The sequence below is a fragment of the Hemicordylus capensis genome, chromosome 9, assembly GCF_027244095.1.
Source record: "Hemicordylus capensis ecotype Gifberg chromosome 9, rHemCap1.1.pri, whole genome shotgun sequence".
Lineage (NCBI taxonomy): Eukaryota > Metazoa > Chordata > Lepidosauria > Squamata > Cordylidae > Hemicordylus > Hemicordylus capensis.
The window spans coordinates 7,918,222-7,939,660 of NC_069665.1; the positions used below are offsets into that span (position 1 = coordinate 7,918,222).

The 21,439-nt window shown below is 47.7% G+C and overlaps 1 protein-coding gene across 2 annotated transcripts in view; it reads right to left on the minus strand.

The window, feature by feature from the left end:
* Positions 1-2,823: 2,823 nt before the first annotated feature.
* DUS2 (dihydrouridine synthase 2) overlaps positions 2,824-21,439 on the minus strand; it is a 29,813-nt gene continuing 11,197 nt past the window's right edge. For both annotated transcript variants that reach the window (XM_053271301.1, XM_053271302.1), the window contains exons 8-16: positions 19,711-19,776; positions 17,567-17,637; positions 17,321-17,407; positions 14,264-14,432; positions 13,176-13,297; positions 8,007-8,150; positions 5,556-5,643; positions 4,361-4,434; positions 2,824-3,975 (exon numbers count right to left, since the gene is read on the minus strand). In XM_053271301.1, coding sequence (XP_053127276.1) covers positions 3,747-3,975; positions 4,361-4,434; positions 5,556-5,643; positions 8,007-8,150; positions 13,176-13,297; positions 14,264-14,432; positions 17,321-17,407; positions 17,567-17,637; positions 19,711-19,776 — 1,050 coding nt within the window. In that variant the 3' untranslated portion in view covers positions 2,824-3,746. The remainder of the gene's footprint in view (positions 3,976-4,360; positions 4,435-5,555; positions 5,644-8,006; positions 8,151-13,175; positions 13,298-14,263; positions 14,433-17,320; positions 17,408-17,566; positions 17,638-19,710; positions 19,777-21,439) is intronic.

A 21,439-nucleotide genomic window follows, 5' to 3' on the forward strand; every position in this document is an offset into this window, starting at 1 on the left:
GCCTGAAAGCTTGGAGAAGCTTCTGCCCGTTGGTGTAGAGACCAGGGGTTCCCAACCTTGGATCCCACAGGTCCAACCAGTTGCCACCGGTCCGTCTGGTGGCGACGCAGGGGCGGGCCTTCCCTGTAGCTGCTCCTGGCCTGTGGGATGCACTCCCGGCAGAATATTCGTAATCTGAGATCATTACTGCCCTTCAGGAGAGCCCTGAAGACCTATCTGTTTGGCCTGGCCTTCCAGGGTTTTTAGACGATTGACAAACTGTTTTCAATGGTTGCCCTGGTTTCCAGGGTTTTTAGTTGTTTAATTGTGTTTTAATAGTTTGATTTTAATTGTTAACTTGTTTTAATTGTTTCTATTGTGCTGTAAAGCGCCCTGAGCCATTTTGGAAGGGCAGTATATAAATCAAATAAATAAATAATCCATCAATCAATCTTGATGGACTTCAACTCCCATAATCCCCATCCAAAAGCCACTGGGGATTATGAAAGTCTAACGGCATCTGAGTCAGACCCAAGGTTGAGAATCCCAGGTGCAGACAATATACTGAGCGAGATGGACCAAGGGTCTGACTCAGTCAAAGGCAGGTGCCTTTGTTGGGGAGGACAGCTCGCCTTGCGACAGCAAGCAGACACGGTCCATGTTTGCTAAGCAGGGTCCACCTTGGCTTGCATTTGGATGGGCGAGGAGGTAGGGACGCGGTAAGATGCCCATCCATGAAGGGCTGGGGCCACAGCTCAGTGGAAGAGCATCTAGATCCTATGTTTACTGACTGGCATCTCCAGGCAGGCCTGCCTGAAACCTTGGAGAAGCTAATGACAATCCGTGCAGACAATACTAAGCTGGATGGATGGATGGACGGTCTGACTTGGTGCAAGGCAACGTCCTACATACACCCATCTTGAAAGGTCTTGCTTGCTTTCCATTTACTTAATTGGCATTTCTAGCCTTCCGAGGGTAACTCTAGGATGGGGGCAAATGGGGGGCAAATGGGGGGCAAATGGGGGGCAAATGGGGGGGCAAGTGTCCCCCTCCCAAGAAGTAGTTCCCCATTGCTGTTTCAGAAATCGAACACATAGGACACAGCTCGCCCACTCAGAAATGCACTTTGGCCCTTCTGGGCCCCCCTCACTCGCCCCCCTGGTGTTGCCACTGAGCCTGCCCCATTCTGGAAGCTTGAAGTGGGTAAGCCCCCCACACACACTGGACTGAGATGAATGTTTCCACTTCGCTTCTCCACTCTTTCCAGACAACCCCGAGCGCGAGGGGCCGGCTCCAACAGGAGGCCTTACAATGCTGCTCAAACTAACCGGGCATGGATTTTGGAAATACAACCACGGGGGACACATCCACCATAATGGAGGGGGTGGGGGAAGAGATCCGATGGGAAAGCCTCTCCTTGGGCTGCTTGCTGGCTGAACTGGGAAAGAAATGCTGGTGTCTTCAGAGGGCGCCCCTGGTGGACTTTGAGAGTCTGGAAAGAGCCACAAATGGAACGAATGGACACACAAACGAACACACACACACACACACACCCAGCATGTTTGTGTGGCACAAGCTTGGCACAACATCCACCCACACACTGGACACGTTGTGCCAAGGAAACCTTAGCCTCTCTCAAAGCAGTGGTCAAATGCAATCAGTTGTGCATCTCTGATCCTGACCTACTTTTCATGCTCGAATCAGAAGCTGAACCTTCTTGTTGCTGCGGCTGCTGCTTCATGGCAAGGGTGTGTGTGTCTGAAAGTGGAATTCGTTTGGATGTGGCCTCCTGTGCTCCATGTGCCTTACTAGAATACCTGGGCTGAGCACCGAAGACAGCCAAGACGTGGCCCACACCTCCCCCTGGTGGAAGCAAGGAGTACAACTACTACTGCTGCTCCTCCACACCCAGTTCAGTGGGCAGATGAAGCACAGCACCTTCCGTAGAAATGCTAGCAGAGCACAGAAAAGAGTGAAGGGCATCTCTCTTTTGACTTGGTTGTTAATTTTGACTGAATTCTGTGGAGCAGAGCTGGCCTCGTGGTGGCAAGTCGGAATTGCCCCCTTTGCTAAGCAGGGTCTGCCTTGGTTTGCATTTGGAAGCGTAACGACATGTGAGCAGTGTGAGAACTTCCCCTTAGGGAGCAGGGCCCTAGCTCAGGGGAAGAGCATCTGCACATTGCATGCAGGAGGCCCCGGGTTCACTCCCTGGCAGCGTCTCCAGGTAGGCCGGAGAAAGACTTCTGGTCTAGAACCACGGAGAACCCTTACCAGAGGACAACACTGAACTAGATGGACCAACAGCCAGACTCAGTAGAAGGCAGCTTTCTATGTTAAATGGAATATCCAGGTGATCAAGTGAGACATTTGAGGCCCCCAGGGATAGGCGTAGCCTCCACCCTAGAGAGGTCCCTAAGGACACCCCTTTCCCTTTCTCCCATGGAATTCAATCGGCATGTATTTATTTATATGGATAAAAATGCAAGCCATTGCACTCAGGGACACCTTTGCAGGCTAGCCTCCACTGTTCTGCGCCCATCAGGGACTCCTGGCAACGTACATATTTCCCCCTACTAAGTGTGTTCCAGTTGGCATCCTCTGGACTCTGTCCTTCTGAGTCCCTGAACCAGCCAATGTCTCATCCCACCGTAAGATGTGTTTCTGGGGAACGACAGGCATTTTGCCAACATTTTGTCCGTAATGGAAATAAAAGTGGCTCATCAGAAAACGTGGATTCGGTTAATAATCCCCTCGCCAAAGCCGTTCTTCCTTCTTTGGCCCAGAATCAAAATAAAGACAACAACACTTAACTAAAAACCTAGACAAAACAGACAAATATCATACTTTAGGAGACAAGATATGATGGTTTATCATTGGGCACAGAAGACAGACCATTACAAGAGGTCAAATATTTTAAACAGGTTCAGAGTGCCATCATTTTACAGAGGCTGTTAAATGGAAGGTGGAACTATTGTATAGCGACACATTTGTGTGTGTGTTTGGGAGCGGATTATCACCAGCTTGCAACTGAACATCAGACATTAGATGTCATTTAGGCTACTGCTCAGTTTTGTCCCAAGGGCAGTTCCGGTGTTGACACCATTGGCCCTTGCTCCCCTAATCTGTAACTGTGCAAACTCTTGGCATTTGATTGTGTGTTAGATAAAAGCAAGGTCAGAGGCGGAAAGCTTGCATGCCCATCAAGCTCCAGGTGGGTAGGATGGTTTTCCTTCCTACCTCATTCCAAGGCTGGAGAGGGGATCTGGGCAGGGTGTACCCATGGCACGTCCTACCCAACTGGGGCTTCGCTTTCAATCAAGCTCCCCACTTCTGACCTTGTTTTTAGTCGACGTATGATTGAAAATTGGGACAGCGCAGAGCTCCTGAAATCGGTCAAGAGGCTCCTCCTCCCCGAATGCCAATTATGTGGGCTGTCCCACAGATGCCTTGCCAGACAGATCTATTGACAAATAATAAAAGTGTACGTTTGGAGCCTGCCAAGTAAGCAGCCAGTTTCCATCCAGAAAATTCCAGGTCCATTGTAGAAATGTGCATTCACTGATCACCCATCCACATTCAAATACATTTTGCTCTAAAGAGGATTTACGGCTGAGCCAGTCTTCTCGTTCCTCGGAAAGCGGAGTGAAGATCCCGCTATACCAGTTCCACTGGACTGCATCCGGGCAAAATGAAAGGGAAATTATTGGCGGGGGGAGTCAACACAGGTGCATAGTTGTGCAATGTCAACTTCCATGCTCTTGGGGCACTCATAAAACACTGGCGTCAGAAGCTCCTGGCATAAAATGAGGTTTCTTGCAAGTAGCCTCCATTACATGATCGTTGCCATGTTCTCCATTGTTCAAAAGTTCCTGATCTGGCCTCTTGCGTTTGTTTACCAGGTGATTTGCTTCTTCGCTCCGCTTCCCCTCCGGGAGGTTAAGGGTCCTTAAACAGGCAATCGCTGCAGCTTGTTCCGCTAACTTCTTTGACTTTTCCCTGAAAAACGGAAGAACAATGTGAGCACAGCGGCAGCAACAGCAACCTGCGTGTCAACCTCAGCAGAAGTCTCCATTTGCAGCTTGCTTGTCCTATGAGACAACGGGGTGGAAAAGGGACCCACCCAGCACCCACAAAGTGTTCACAGCGTTATGGAAAGTGGTGGGCGAGCAAGTGGACGGTGTGAGACGGCAGGAATATGGTGGGGTGTATCATTTTTTTCTTTCATCACTGAAGTGTCATAAAATCAGTGCCAGTACTTTTAAAAATGCGATTCTTCTCCTTGCAGGTACACATATTATCCAAACCTGAATCAATTCATGCAAACATGTCCCCGTCGCCCCGCCACGTTCCCCTTGCAAAACATATCTCCAAAAAGACTTGCCATATGGTCGATCTGTACTTTTGTTCTGCTACTGTGACAACAGAGCGGAAGAGTCTATCCAGCGGCCTTTCAACCTGGAGCAAGGCAAGAAATCAAGTTGTGAGAAAGGCTCCTGTATCCTCTGCGGTCCAATCCAACGGGCACTTCCCTAACCTTCTCTCTTCCTCCCTGTATGGTCTTCCGTACTCTCTATTTATAACAGGTTTGCACAACTGCTGATGGACTACAACTCCCATCATCCCCGAATTTTGGTTACCGTGGCTGGGGACGATGGGTGTTGTAGTCCATCAACAGCTGGAGGGCCTAATGTATGCAGCCCTGATTTAGAAGGTGGACTCCTATGGAACAGATTGCCTCCATTACCTGTGTCATATTGTGTGTTACAACCAACAGTCAGGAGAAGACGCAACAGCACAAGACCCTTAAGATATGCACACCTCATGCATCTATATATTGAATTCTCTGAGACGTGCCCATGGCTAATTTCATGCATGACAGCTCTCGCAAGAGTTCGGAGAGCTGCTGGATAGCCAAGGGTGGGAAGGAAGGAAATAGTGGTGCAGGCCGGCAGGGGAAAAACCCAGTGGGAGAGGCCAGCCGGTGGAGAAAAATGCGACAGGCGGTCAGGTCGGCCTGCCTGCAGGGCGGCACATCTGTGAGAAGAAACCAACTCGGAGAGAAGAGCTGGTCTTGTGGTAGCAAGCATGACTTGTCCCCGTAGCTAAGCAGGGTCTGCCCTGGTTGCATATGAATGGGAGACTTGATGTGTGAGCACTGCAAGATATTCCCCTCAGGGGATGAAGCCGCTCTGGGAAGAGCAGAAGGTTTCAAGTTCCCTCCCTGGCAGCATCTCCAAGATAGGGCTGAGAGAGATTCCTGCCTGCAACCTTGGAGAAGCCGCTGCCAGTCTGTGAAGACAATACTGAGCTAGACAGACCCATGGTCTGACTCAGTATATGGCAGTTTCCTATGTTCCTATGTAACTATGCTTCATGTTCCTACACAAAAGAAATCTCCACGGAGGCAAAGTGGAAGTGTGTCAAGTGGCAGCTGCGGCTGGAGCCCCCAATTGCTTGTTCTGCCTCCTCCCCTTCGGCAGGTACCAGGAAACACCTGGAGGCAGAGGCGGAGCCTAAGGGCGAGAGTGCAAGGGTCATGTCTGTGCACGTGTGAATCCGCCGAAAAGCAGACTCACCGTTTCGTAAACAGGCTGGGGGTGTTTCTCTTTCCGACACCATTCCAAAAGACACATTTTGGGTGTAATCTGCGGGGGATACTCTCGTCTGAAGGGGAAAAAAATGAAAACAATTATGCATTCCCATAGCCTGGGAAACATATCAGCCAAAATTTGAACCGGCAATCTCTTGCTCGCTAGGCAAGTTATTTCCCCACTGCACCATTAGGTGGCTCTACTATACTATGAGATGTAGTTTTGCCAAATTAATATAACATTCCATTTATAATTGCAAATTGCTCGTTTGCCTGTGTTTCTCCAGGAACAGCTTAGCATATGATTAAGTGTGCTGTCACACACGAAAGCTGAAGCAATATTAAACCTGTCTGTGAGTCTCCGCGTACTACTGATTATTTACAGACACTTCATAACATTGGACTAACATGGCTAATAAAATAGAATAATGTGCTGGAAGAGGAGAGCTGGTCTTGGGGGCCCGTTCCTAAGCAGGGTCCACCTTGGTTTGCATTTGGATGGGGAACGACATGTGAGCACTGTAAGACATGCCCTTTGGGGATGGGGTCATAGCTCAGTGGAAGAGCACCTATTGTCCGTGCAGAAAGTCCCAGCTACAGGTAGGGCTGGGAGAGACTCCTGCCTGAAACCTTGGAGAGCTGCGGCTGGTCAACACAGACAATACTGAGCTGGATGGTCCAACTGGGTAGAAGGCAGCTTCCTATATCCCTGTGTTCAAACCACAGGATGCTGAAAGCTCTCATGAAAGCTAGTGATGTCCACTGTGGAGGGATCTTACTCGGGAGGATGGCGCCCTGGCGTGGAAATACAAGCAAGGCCAGCGGCCACTACAGGTCGCAACACGTTTAAGGGCCATAGCAAACCCAAGCAGCATATGCCATGACCACTTGCACTGCATCATATGAGTGCTGGTCTTGTGGTAGCGAGCATGACTTGTCCCCTTTGCTAAGCAGGGTCTGCCCTCTTTGCATTTGAATGGGAGACTACATGTGTGAGATTCCCCTCAGGGGATGGAGCCGCTCTGGGAAGAAGATAAGGTTACAGGTTCCCTCCCTGGCAGCATCTCCAAGGTAGGGCTGAGAGAGATTCCTGCCTGCAACCTTGGAGAAGCCGTTGCCAGCTTGTGCAGACAATACTGAGCTAGATAGACCAAGGATCTGACTCGGTATACCGCACCTGCCTATGTCCCCATGCAACCTAATGGCGCAGCGGGGAAGCAACCTGCCTAGAGAGCAGGAGGCTGCTGGTTCGAATTCCCCCTGATGTGTTTCCCAGAATATGGGGAAACTCCCATATCAGGCAGCAGCAATATAGGAAGGTGCTGAAAGGCACCGTCTCCTACTGCGCGGGAGGAGTCCATGGTAAACCACTCCTGTATTCTACCAAGAAAACCATGTGGCTCTGTGGTCGCCAGGAGTCAACACCGACTTGACGGTACAACCTTTCCTTTCTTACCGATGTCCCCTAGCTGCCACATTGCGTTGTGCAGATCCTAGAGGCAGGCAAGTAATTTTGGCCACCCAAAAATATGGCAACACATACTGCTTCCCCCAAGCAGAAGAAGAGAGGGAGGTCATTCACACAACTACTGTAAACTGGGGAGGGCAAGCATCCTACCCAGGTCTGGGAGCTGTGTGCATTCCCAATTTTTATCTGTGTAGGAGCAAACGACTAAGGAGGAGGAAGAGGGAGAAGTGACTGCGTGGAATCAAGGTAGGAGGGAAAGCCGGGTAGGCCAGTTTTTCCTCCTACCTTGCTCAAGTGCTGGGTCTGAAAGCCGGGTAGGATGGCACTGCTCTACCCAGCTCCTGTTTCCCACCCAATCACATCTCCCTCCTCCCACCTATTTGTTTGCTCCCACACAAGCAAAAACCGGGAGCACAAATAGCTCCTGAACCTGGGAAGGACACTTGCCCTACCCAAACTTTTGGTTGTGTGAATGACCTCCGTATGTGCACGTCAGCTTCATTTCAGGGCAGGTCGTGTGTGGAAAGGCAGCTAGGAAGATGTACTTTGACACCAGTCTAGCGCTCTTAAAATATACACACTTCATTGGCTTAATATGTATCTGCAGGGACTTCTCTGTTTGATCAAAAAACATCCCCCACTCAGCCCCAATTCCACTTGCCAAACTTTTGTATACAAAGCCACAAAGCCTTCTCAGTTGCCAACACGGGATACAAGTCCAGCAAAATGGCAAAGATTATGTTTAACCGATACATCAAAACAAGCAGTGAGCTGGTGGCCCGCAAGCCAAGCCAATCCCCTAAGCAATTTTATCTGGCAGCCCTATCAAGTGTTTCAACACTCAATAATTGTGAATCTCTTTCTGCTAGATGGCACCAACTGCTTTGTGGAATCACTTTCTTAACTGTAAAGCAGCCTGTCCAAGAACACAGGACATCTCTGAATCAAAGAGACAATCACTTTCCTTACTTGTCAAACCTAACTGCCATTTTTATGACATCTGCGTCTTCCGTGGAATCATCTTCACCTTGGTCTTTTGCTTCTAATGAAGCTCTTTTAGCCTCCAGAAGAGCTGATGTTTCTTTGTAGAAGCTGCTCATTTCGAAGACTTCGCTAATTCAAAACAAAGCCACAAAACATTCCAGTTACTGCGAGACACGCCCCATCTAACAAAGAAAGGAAAATTTACAAAGTAACAGATTTCAAAGACAACTTTAAATCACGTAGAATCTGCTAATGCTGGTGTCTGTCTTGGAGATGGCAGGATTATTTCCCCTATATTGCAGGTGGAGACCAGCCCAGTAGCAGTGGAGGCAAATGCCTGACGAAGTGGGGAAATTGTACCTGCTTCTTTAGATGACTGCATTCCCCTAAAAGCATGGACAATTATGGTGGGGACGTGGATTCTGAAAGCCCCGTTTGGTTCAAACACTCACTGCAACCCCACGTTTGATAGCAGACTTGGTCTCTGAACAGCTGCAAAGCAGCAGGCAGGAATGTGCACGAATGGCTCATGCAGACACGGGCAGGGCAGGGCAGGGCAGGGCAGAGTTCCCTTAAGAAGCAAGTCCTAACCTGCTCTGCTGCACATTTGCATGGTAAGCATGGTGCTGCTATAAGTGCCCCAGCCAGTTTAGTGCTTCCCAAAAGAGGCACTGAAATGGTTCATGCACATCCCTACAGCAGAGGTCGGAAAGAGAGAGAGAGGCCATACTTACTCGAATAAAAGATGACTCTGAATTTAAAACAACCCCCTTAACCTCAAAGTTGAGGTTAAATACAGGTTATACCTGCATTTACTCAAGTGGAACAGGACTCCGATTTAAGGCAAGCTCCTGATAGAAATCAGAAGCTATAACTGGCCCTGTTGCTTTGCCACTGCTTAATATACAGGTGAAACTCGGAAAATTAGAATATCGTGCAAAAGTCCATTAATTTCAGTAATGCAAATTAAAAGGTGAAACTGATATATGAGACAGACGCATTACATGCAAAGCGAGATAAGTCAAGCCTTAATTTGTTATAATTGTGATGATCATGGCGTACAGCTCATGAAAACCCCAAATCCACAATCCCAGAAAATTAGAATATTACATGGAACCAAGAAGACAAGGACGGTAGAATAGAACAATATCGGACCTCTGAAAAGTATAAGCATGCATTCAGTACTTGGTTTGGGCCCCTTTTGCAGCAATTACTGCCTCAATGCAGCATGGCATGGATGCTATCAGCCTGTGGCACTGATGAGGTATTATGGAAGACCAAGATGCTTCATTAGCGGCCTTCAGCAATTCTGCATTGTTTGGTCTCATGTCTCTCATCCTTCTCTTGGCAATGCCCCATAGATTCTCTATGGGGTCAGGTCAGGCGAGTTTGCTGGCCAATCAAGCACAGTACACTGTATACTTTTCAGAGGTCCGATATTGTTCTATTCTTCAATCCTTGTCTTCTTGGTTCCATGTAATATTCTAATTTTCTGGGATTGTGGATTTGGGGTTTTCATGAGCTGTCCGCCATGATCATCACAATTATAACAAATTAAGGCTTGACTTATCTCGCTTTGCATGTAATGCGTCTGTCTCATATATCAGTTTCACCTTTTAATTTGCATTACTGAAATTAATGGACTTTTGCACGATATTCTAATTTTCCGAGTTTCACCTGTACACTCGGGTTTGCAGACCTGGGTCTGTTGCTGTAGCTCTATAGATCTCAAAGACCTATTTGTGATGAGAACTCTCTCCCGTGGATGCAATATGTTAGCTGACCACTAGGCGGTCCTCCCAAAACACTTCTTGAATTCAAAGGGCCAGGCACGTTGGCTTGAAACAACACAGACTGAACATTTTTCAGTTAGCTGGTGCCCAGACATTTACTTCACAACCATGACTCATTCAGGAATGATGGATGTTACATTTTGGGAACAGAGAGCCAGAAAAATCCAGATGTCTCAACTGTTAAAATCAGGACTTTTAAACATTTAATCAAGGGATGCCTATGCAAACTGGATCCTTTCCAGTCACAAACTGAGAAGACGCTCCCCAAACTTGGGGGATCTAAAGATGCAACGCCAGGAACTATGGTCACAAACGGAAATCTGAAAACCTGGTGTGTGCGTGCATACACCAGGATGGTAGAAAGCACCCGTTAAAATCTTTGAAATTCAGTCTAAGTTTGCAAACTTGATCTTTTGATTAGATTTGTATTTTTATATCCCAATGTCATATTTATTGTGCAGTTTTTATAGATTTATATTGCTTGAAATGTCTTGTAAACTGCCGTGAGATTATTTTATTGAAAGGCGGTAGAAAAATGTAACAATTTTTTTTAAAAAAATGACTGTGGCAAATGCAGACCTCCTATCATCTTGAAGCGAGAGTTCACCAATTCCCTAATCTTATTCAGACACAAGACATAGGGCCACTTTGCATCTCATCACTCAGAGGGGAGGAAAGGAGCATGCTCTTTGAACTAGGGACAGGAGAGAGACCCACAGCCCCTGGGCCTAGTTCACCCCCTCCCGAGTCAGGGCTTTAAAGCTAGAAGACAAAGGCCTGGCCAGTGTTCACCCCTTTCCATCTGCAAATGGGTATTCCACAGGAGAAGCTGTAGAGAGAAGATTAACGCTCTCTCAGCCAAGGACCTGCCTACTGATAGACTAAGGTAAAACTCCGTGCTAGTCAGTTAGTAAACGCTTTTTGTATTTTCTTTTGCATTCCTGTATTCCTTTCTTTACTCCCAGTTTCACCCTATTTCCCCCCAATTCCTTATTCTGTGTGCAACCACTGTTTCTTAATAAAGCTGAGATACTTAGAAGCGGCTTCAGTCTGATTTAACAGGTCCTGGAGGGTTACTTGCAAAACTCTTCCCCATGTGCCTCGCAAGGTCACTCGCTACTGTTGAGTTGTTTGCAGAATAAAATATTGTTGTCTAGAGCTGGGTGGTGTGGACTCTGGCTGCACAGCGCCTGCAAGTCCCAAGGAGGACAGTTCTAGGTTGCTGAAGCTGTGTCTAAGCCTGGCTTTAGATCAGTCTTTAACTTGTGGCAGCCTACCTTGAAGGAGCGGCGTGCTCCTAGATTTGGGATCAGAGCAAGCTCTCTACTGAGAGTAGATTCCAGGAAAGCATAGAGTCACCCCCGCTTCGTCACGACGACAGATTCATATTTGCTCCAAAGGAGATTGGCAGGTCTTGCTAAGGTTCAGGATGGACTTGTCGCAGTACAAGCTGCACAGGTATATTAGCGGCCCCTCCTTGCACCAAACTCTACCTAAATAACATCTTTCCAAAGTCTGTATCCAGCACTAACAAATATAACGGCTGCTAAGGCAAGTAGTAGTGTTCCATCTTAATGAGCCAGACGGGCGCCAAAGAGACAGCTCAGGCTGCTCCTCCCTCTCCCACCCCATCTGCAGGCTGGAATCCGTCAGGTAGAGCTGCACCGTTAACAGCTCTACTTGCTGCGTGGCCAGCCTGCAGGCAGAGGCAGGATCAGGCAGGATGGGAGGAAGAGTCACCCGAGCTGCCTCCTTTGGTCCCCCCACCCCCGGCTCGCTAGGATCAGCCACTACCGAATGCAAGTGCTTCATCCTGCTAAAGCAGCACTTGCAAAGGATGTTAAATAAAATGAATTAATCAAGGTGCTGCACTAGCATAAAGCTGTTACATAAGAACATGAGAACAGCCCTGCTGGATCAGGCCCAAGGAGGCCCATCTAGCCCAGCATCCCGTTTCGCACAGTGGCCCACCTGATGCCGCTGGAAGCCTACAGGCAGGAGTTGAAAGGGGCATGCCCCCTCTCCTGCTGTTACTCCCCTGCAACTGGTATTCAGAGGCATCCTGCTTCTAAGGCTAGAGGTGGCCTATAGCCCTCAGACTAGTAGCCATTGATAGACTTCTCCTCCATGAGTTTATCCAAACCCCTCTTAAAGCCATCCAGGTTGTTGGCTGTCACCACATCTTGTGGCAAAGAATTCCACAAGTCGATTATGCATTGAGTGAAAAAGCACTTCCGTTTGTTGGTCTTAAATTTCCTGGCAATCAATTTCATGGGGTGCCCCCCGGTTCTAGTGTTATGTCAGAGGGAGAAGAATTTCTCTCTCTCCACTTTCTCCACGCCATGCATGATTTTATAGACCTCTATCATGTCTCCCTGCAGTCATCTTTTTTCTAAACGAAATAGCCCCAGGTGTTGTATCCTTGCCTCATAAGAAAGGTGCTCTAGGCCCCTGATCATCTTGGTTGCCCTCTTCTGCACCTTTTCCAGTTCTACAATGTCCTTTTTTAGATGGGGTGACCAGAATTGTACGCAGTACTCCAAGTGTGGCCACACCATCGTTTTGTATAAGGGCAGTATCAGCAGTTGCTAATTAGCAGTTGCGCTAACTACTTGTGCTAAGCCTGGAGCTTGCATTCCAGACAAGTGTCACACTAGCGGCAAACACAGTTGCGCCTGATATTGCACAGCCTGTAGCACGGCTCATTTTTTACATTTTCATTTATCCGTCATTTGGGGCAGAAAGGCTGCAGCGGGTACGTTATAAGTTTACTGCCACCTGTGGCGTTCATGCCAATGCAGCGTTTACACTAGAATTGAGGATCAAGCTGTAGTAAAATGTTAACTGTTCAACACAACCGAAAAAATAATGCACAACGTCCCCCACTAACTGGCATTTACAGCCATGCCACGTTTCTGCAATTTTCCAGCCTTTTCCCGCAGCTTTTACGCCAATGTAGCCTTTCTCCCCAAAGTTACAGTATTATATTTTTATACTGCCCAACCCCAGCAGTTTTTAAGGGGAAGTTCCGCAGAAGAGAGCAGTTCTGCAAATTGCTGGTTTTTAGCGCATCAATGCAATCTTGTTGCATGACTACAACTATGTTCGTTACGCAAGTGCTCCATTCGTTATGATGCTAGCCTCTGTCTTTCAGGAGGGAGTCAAGTATAGCTTTCCAACAAAAAGGTAAGCAGAGCAGAAATCCGTTTCCATGCCTTCACAGGATTTGGAACATGCTTCATAATAGTGCAATAACCATTTGAATACCGTCACTTTGGTGTCTGTAATGAGGAATATTCCAAATCCCAAACATCAGGAGCCTTACCAAGGGATGTTAATGAAAAATAAGAACCCCGCCTACCAGATTTCTTGCATGGATTGCGTGGCATGCAGCTTCTTGCCTTGTGCATTTTCTAACTGTTCCCTTAACATCTGGCACAAACAGTATTTGGTGTTGCTGTAATGGTTATCGTATCTCACTGCCTGAGGAAGAGAGAAGAAATGATGGAAGAAGTATGGTTACAGTGAAGAAAAGAGTCTGAAATCAATTCAAGTATTTCAGGCATTTGCTTCTAGTCATGCCATGCAAACGTATTTCTTTATATTCTTGGTCTGAAATTCTTAGGCTGCCTATAACCTAATAGTCAGAGAAGTGCAATCCAAAAAACAGGGCTTGATCAGACCTCCATTTCTGAAGCCAGCTTGAGAGAGAGAGAGAGACACAAACGGCATCCCAAGAACTTGTGTCCAAGAAAGGTCAGTTTCTAACTCTTTCCATTCCAGATACAATTTGGCTCTGGAATATACTCCCTGTTGAAATAAGAGCATCTTCTTCTCTGCTTGTTTTTAGGAAGACCCTCAAGATGTTCCTGTTTTCCCAGGCTTTTAACTGAAGTTTAAATTTTAATCTTTTTACTTACTGAGACAGATAAAATTCATAAAACAGATAAAGAGAGTTTTATATTGTTTTTATATTTGCTATGTTTTTAACTTTGTCCGCCACCTAGAGATCTCTATATTAGGTGGTATAGAAATATGACAGACAGACAAACAGAGAGAAGCTTAATTAATAAATAAGCAAATTTTTATACTGTCTCACCCAAATGACTCTAGGCGATACACATAAAGTTGCCCACTTTACACTGGATAAAAAACCTGAACGACTGTATAGAATATCTAAGGTCTGTGCCCATTAAATCTGGAACAATGAAATGCACATATACACATGTGCGCACACCCACCCTTTACATCGGAGTTCTCAAAACTGGGTCTCCAGATGTCCCATTATCCCCAGCCACAAGGGCTGAAGGATGACGGGAGTTCAATGTTCAACAACATCGGAGGACCAAGGTTTGAGAAGCCCTGCCTTACACGGATGTTAGGTTATTGCAACCATTGTTACTGCCCAAGATCATTTGGAATACCAACGCCAAGAATCCCAAGTCATACATATTTGAGATATTCCTGCACGACATCCTTCAGGGCCCATGGACCTTCTTTCCTGAAGACAGAGGGGTTCCACATGGCAGCGCGAGCGACCATTACAGAAGACGCTGCTGTCGCTTGCCGGAAGACCTCAATGTCAGAATATTCCTTAATGAAGTCGTAAGAGCCTCCGCTGAAAGAACAACAGCATTGTGGTCATCAGCACTGAGAAAAGACAACGTGCAGAAGACAGGATGGGTTCTGAGTATCAGTAAAAGCTGCGTAGGAAGGTGCCGTGTTTGTGTTTTAATTGTGCTTTTATTGAATTGTAGATGTTGCTTTTATCTTACAAGTTGCTTTGTTTGTAACCATACAGAAAAGAAACTCAACAACAACAACAAATCACATGGATTGCAGAGCTGCTGAAAGCAGAGCCCAGAGATGCGGGGTGGAAAAGTTCCCCATGTTTTTATTTTCCCATAGAAAAATTTCCATTTCTAAAACCAAACTGGCTGACATCCAAATAGCTGCAGCACTGAAAGTTCCCGCCTCCTGCTGCGCTGCTACATTATGTGCTCAGTGCTTAAATTGCTTTTTGTTGATGATGATGACGCAGGCAAACCTCATTAGATGCAGACTCTATATCTGTGGTTTAACGTATTCTAATTGACACTCGGCTTCCTTATTCATGGATACAAAAGGGTTAAAACCCACGTATCCACGGTTCCTAGAGGGCCAGAAGTGACCACGGAGGTCCCTTCTGGCTGCCATTTTGTCAGGAGGAGCCATTTTGTGGCTCATTTCTTCAAAAAACAGACAAACAAACAAAAAAACCAAACAAAAAAACCCCACAAACATTTTCCCAGCTATTTTTCAGTTTGGGGGGCATTCAGCAGAGGGGGGGGGGCATTCCTTAGCACATGGGAGCACAGTATAGTAAACAGTTTCAATTATTCTCACCTTTTTTTCTTTTGCTGTTTTTCCACTTTTTTCCACCTTTTTGGTCCATTCCAGAACCGAACCCCCCTTTCTCCATAGGCATAATGCCTCGTTACTCACGGTAGTAAGTGAGGAACAAAACCCATGCGAGTAACGAGGTTTGCCTGTATGTATATACTGTTTTTCAACCAACAGTCCCCAAAACAACTTACAGAGAACAAAAGAAATGACAAGATGATTCCTTCTCCCAAAAGGCCTCCCAATCCAACAAGTCACTGGAGGGGTGCTATGCTGAATAGGGAAATCTACTATCCCTCTGGTAAATATAAGCAAGCTTCCACTTTAAAAGTGTCTTTTTGCTCAGTTGGCAGGGGCATTTTGTTATGTGCTGTTTTGTGCTGTTTTGTTATGTGCTGTTCTTGGCAAGCCAAGAGCTAAACTGTTGTTAGCAGGAAACACTTTGCTAACAAGCCACCCCTGGCGTTCAGAGGCTCTTATCAGCCAGGACGATTAAAGAACTTGGTCATCAAGGCAGCCAAAAGACTTGCACAAGCAGTTCTGATTCATGCCTGAGGGTCCAAGCCAGAACAAAGCTCATATCAGGGATATTTCAGAAGCAGTCAACACCACCTCAGCCAGAATCTGAGGTGGACTGCAATTCCACAGCAGTGCAGAAGGTTTCGAATTCAACTTCTTGAGGATCTTAGTTTTTAAGGAAACACAAGCACCAGCCAGTTTCTAGACCTTATGGTTTCACAGATAGGCTTGATAGTGTTTGAGTGAACGACCTAGGGCAGGGGTTGTCAACTTGGGTCGAGATGTTTTTTGGACTACAACTCCCATCATCCTCAGTCATAATGACCAAAGGCCACTGGGAGGTATAGTCCCAAAACATCACAGGACCCATGGTTGAGAGCCCCTGCCCTAGGAGGTGGAGCATCCGCTTTGCGATGTAGAAGGTCCCAGCTTCAATCCCTGGCAGCATCTCCAGGTAGGGCTGGGAAAGACTCCTGCCCGAAATCCTGGAGAGCTGCTGCCAGTCAGTGTAGACAGCACTAAGTTAGATGGACCAAGCGTCTGACTCAGTATAAGGCCACTTCCTATGCTCCAGTGCCTCACATAAATCTTTACCCTTCCACAAGACTCAGGGCTGTGCAAACTAAGCGGAAATTCTTCAGCTCTGCATAATAGATGTTGGTCACAGAATTCAAGTCTTCTTGGTGCTGCATTTAGACAACATGGGTGCAGAATTTGAGTTTATTTCAGCACTGACACTTAGTCCTAGTCCATGTCCCCTGCAGCAGGGAATCCCAGATGTTGCCAAAGGCCACAGGAGCTGAACATACCAGGAGTGGACATCAACAACATCTGACCCTGGCTGCCATCGCAATGCCATTTTTCTTTCATGGACCTTTCAGCTACCTGCCTTGGGCTGTTTCTCTTAACATCCCACTTCTTACTATTTCCGGAGAACCTTGTTAATCACGGACTCCGTATCTGCGGTTTCGCGTATCCGCGGTCGGGTAATTGACATCCGACCTCCATTTACGTGGGGAAAAATGGGGTGGGTGGGTAGTTTAACCTTGTGTATCAGCAGGTTGGGGGTGGCCTCGGAGGTCATTTCCCGGCCACCATTTTGAGATTGGGAGCCTCAAAATGGCTCCTTTTGCAAAACAAAAACTCGCTATTTTCAGCCAATTTTTAAATATTGGGGCCAATTTTTTAATATTGGATTGCTGGGGATGCATGGTAAACCACTTCCCCCCACATCTCCAGGGCCTTTAACCCCCATTTCCAGGACTTTTTACACCCACCGGGAACCCAACAACCCCCGCCACCCTGATTTGCATTGTTCCAATGACTCCGGATTCATGCTTTCGCTGTATCCATTTCTTAAATGTCATGCCCCACTCTTCTTCCCAAAGGTAACCCACAACAACGTACAAATCCCAAAACAGAAACACGACAAAGTATTTTTTTAAAAGCAAGAGATGCAACGAGCAGCAAGAATCACTTGAACTCTAATCAATAAAACATCAAAGCAGAAACAGGACAACAGACCAGAATCCAAACAAGTGCAAGCAATTAGCCCATGCAAAAGAGGCACTAGATACAGATGCGTCGAACGAGAAGCCCACTTACTTGGCTATTACCGGAACAGAGACTGCCTCAGAGATGGCTTTGATCACATCACAATGGACAGAATGCTGAGGCCTCTCCTCTTTCTTCCTTTGCAAGGCCGAGAGCCAGAGAGGAAACAAAACAGATGTAAGATGACCAGCACAAAGCATTCCTCTTAGCACAGACAAGGATACTCACGATGCAGGGCTACATTCAAGAAGGGCTAACCAAAATTCCATGCCTGCCCCAGAAAGATGGATGCATTACCTCCCATGAACTGCAATGGCAGCAACTCCAGTTTTCTCAATCTTCTTTACTAGACTTATCGTTTCTTCATTCTAAAAGTGGGGAGGGAAAGAAAAAGGAAAATCAGAACTGCAACCCAAGTTGGCTACTACAGTTAGCCATTTACAGTCTCTGCCCCTGGCCACTAACTGAGCAAAGAGGCACCTTTTTAAAGTGGTGATTCCCTTTATTTAGCAGGGGGAGAGCAACTGGCCCCATCCATCCCCAGCACAGCATCCCTCCAGTGGCTGTTGCTGGTGTCTGTCTTGTATTTTTGTTTTCCCTGATTGTGAGCCCTTTGGGTACAGGGAGCTATTTTATTTTTATCTATGTAAACCACTGTGGGAACTTTTGTTGAAAAGCATCATATAAATATCCGTATTCGCGTGTGTGCACACAGGCTTTAGGATGTCCGCTCAGTTCATTTTAGCTCCCACGCAGGTTGAATCAGGGAAGGTCCCATTCTGAATGCAGGTGCATACACACTGCCTTGATCCTGCCACCCAGAACCAAACCCATGCTGTGCACAGATGAAAAAAGATTAGAGGGAACGCTGTTGAGGAGGACATCTGTTCACAGAACCAAAGGGGTGATTTCAGGTTTCTCTCTTCTAGCAGTATTGCACTGTTCCTAACTAATCGGCTCATTTGCACAGGCATTGGCTAGGCCTGGCCAGCTGCATCAAAAGATGCACTCTAAAAAATAATACTAATCCTATATAATAAAGTGCCTGGCGTGTCCGTCCATGTCTGTAAGGCTGGTGTCTGCGTCCGTGTCTCCCTCGGCTGTTCTGGGCATGCGCGCCGCGCATGCCCAGAACAGCCGAGGGAGACACGACCGCCGGCACCAGACAGCCATGTTGGCCGGGCCAGCCGTGGAAAGGCCAGAGGCGGCCACGGGGAGGGCAGAGGCGGCAGCGGCGGGTCCAGCCCGGCCGCGGGGAGAGGAGAGGCGGCGGCGGGTCTGGCCCGCCTGCCGAAAAAAACAGAGGCGGCGGCGGTGGCGGAGAGCAGCTGGCCTCAGTGGTGGCAGAGCCGCGGCCTCGGCCAGAGAACACGTTGCGGTCGAGGCGGTGGCGGAGCTGTGGCCTCGGCTAGAGAACCCAGAATGGCCGAGGCGGCGGCAGCGGAGCCGCGGCCTCAGCCAGAGCAGGTGATTCACCTGGCCAGGAGGGCCTCGGCGGCCTGCCTGGCCCGGAAAGGGGAGGCCAGCGGTGGCGGGAGCTCTGGCTCTGGGGAGGGGAGGGGCCTTGCGCGCGGGCAAGTTGTCTCCTTCACTTCACCCTCCAGCGCAGCCTTCACGCAGCGAGTGAGAGGCAGAAAACGAGAATCTCCCTCCTCACCCCTTCCCCGTCTAGACAGGCAGGTAGCGGGTGGAGGCGGCAATGGCGACGAATGCCGACGCAAGGTGGGGTAACCATCGCAATGCAGGGAGTGCTGGAAAAGGGGAACTTGGAAGGGGGATCCCTTTGCCAGTTCCGGGCAGCGGGCGGGTTTGTCTGTTTTCCAGTGCGTGGAGAAGCAGGGCCCGTAAATGGCCTATAATGTATTGTTGTAGGGTCATAATCTCGCAACTGCCCTTCGAGGTGGGTTAGGTTGGAAGAGCCACCGGCCCTGCGAATCAGCCTCCTGGCCAAGCAGGGACTTCAGCAAGTCCGGCAGGTCCCGCTCCTTCCTCCCCACACCGCCTCTCCTTTGGGAGGGCCTCTCTCTGCTTCTGCCTCTCTCTCTCTCTGTCTCGCACACGCCCCCTTAGACCAACTCCCCCCGCCCCCTCCTAGCACCCGTTATTTACTTAAGAGGGAGTGGGGCAGGGTGGAGGGGCAAGAGGGAGTGGGGCAGGGGGAAGGGGAAGGGCAAGAGGGGGAGGGGGAAGGGCAAGATGCGGGACGCAATAGCGGTCTACTAGCGCCCGTTAATTTAACGGGCTTAAAGTTACTAGTACTACTATACTAATAATAAATGAATGGGATTTGTTTAAAATCTCCACAGCTGACTGCCTTGTCATAGCCAGTCAGGCTGGTAGCTTTCTTTTGCTCTCTGCTGTTCAGCTCAAGTTTTTTTTAATCACTAGCGACTATTCTCTCTGCTCGAATCAGACAGCTGAACATCACAGTTTGTTCTTACTGATGCTAAGATCCGGATCTTGCAGGTCACCGGCTTACAAATCCCTTTGACGAGTGTTGTCAGAATCTAAAGAAAGGGAGACAGCAAGCATGGTTGAAGCCAAACGCATGCGGCACGTCTTGAAATACCATGACCGCTATTACCAGTAAGCCCCCAAACTCCTGATCCTGCCCATTTCAATTGCTTACTCGGTAGTTCCGAGGGTGGAAAGTGTCCCAGATGTAAAAAATGCAATGTAAATAGTAACATAATTAATTGATAGCATGCCAGTCAAAGGGGGCAGTTTCAAACTTGTACTTCACTTTTTCCAGGTAACTAGAAACCTCACCTCATATTCAATCAACGTGTGTGTGTGGGGGGGGAGAGGATCGTGGCCACTGGCCCCACCCTGACCCCTACCTATTCACTGCCTTTGCCCACTAATCCTCTGCATGTTCAGCAAAAGGTGAGAATGGGCATTGCACCCGGAGAACCTCTTATCATCTTTGGATGAATGGGCAGAGATCAGGGTAAGTGTGATCCCTTTAAAGCTGCCGCTCTCTGGGTGAGCAAAAATGTTAATGGTTTTCAGTGTCTCAATTTATCCCCTAAAATTTGAGCAATACATGAGGTATGGTACTGAAAACATGACCATTCAGTACCATACCTCATGTATTGCTCAAACTATGTTCAAAAGAACATAAGAACAGCCCTGCTGGATCAGGCCCAAGGCCCATCTATTCCAGCATCCTGTTTTGCACAGTGGCCCACCAGATGCCGCTGAGAAGTCCACAAGTCCAAGAGGTGAGGGCATGCCCTCTCTCCTGCTGTTACTCCCCTGCAACTGGTACTCAGCGAAATCCTGCCTCTGAGGCTGGAGGTGGCCTATAGCCCTCTGACTAGTAGCCATTGATAGACCTCTCCTCCATTAAGTTACCCAAACCCCTCTTAAAGCCATCCAGGTTGTTGGCTGTCACCACATCTCGTGGCAGAGAATTCCACAAGTGGATTATGCATGGTGTGAAAATGCGTGATGTTCTGGAATATTTAAAAACAGTCTAACAAAAAGCCATTTCTAAGAAAGGCTTGGAATACAATTGAACACCCCCGTGGGTTACTTTAAACAGGCACATGATTAATCTTTCGATTTCTAATCAATAATTCTGTTCAACTACTTTTGGCTGTAAGAAAATCTGAGGTATTTATGCAGCATGTAAAACTAACCTGGCCTATGTTTCTTTTTAAAATTTTGTTTACTAAATATAAGTCAAATATACATGCTAGACTAGATCCCCATCAATTTTAGACACTGGGAAATCTTCCAGTTCAGAGTATCCAGAAAACCCACACCACTCCGTGAGAAATACGGCAGGAGTTAAAATTATATGAATAGAGGTTTGTAAACTTGGGTCCCCAGATGTTGTTGGACTACAACTCCCATCCTCCCCAGCCACAATGGCCAAATTGCATTAAGGCAAGGGTTCTCAAACTCAAGTGCCCAGCATGATGATGGGAGTTGTGGTCCAACACCACACGGGGAACCAAGTTTGAGAACCTCAGCCCTGAGGGTGTCTTAAGTAGCTGATCATGTGAACAAGACCGTGCTCTTGTGAATGCTTCGATATCTAGTCAGCCTGCTGGCCAATCCATGCTTGGAAATCCTGAGGAATCAAAATTTCCGAGCACAAACTGGTTGCACACTGCATTGATCAACCTGGAATACAGGGAACCCACTATCTGGACAACTTGC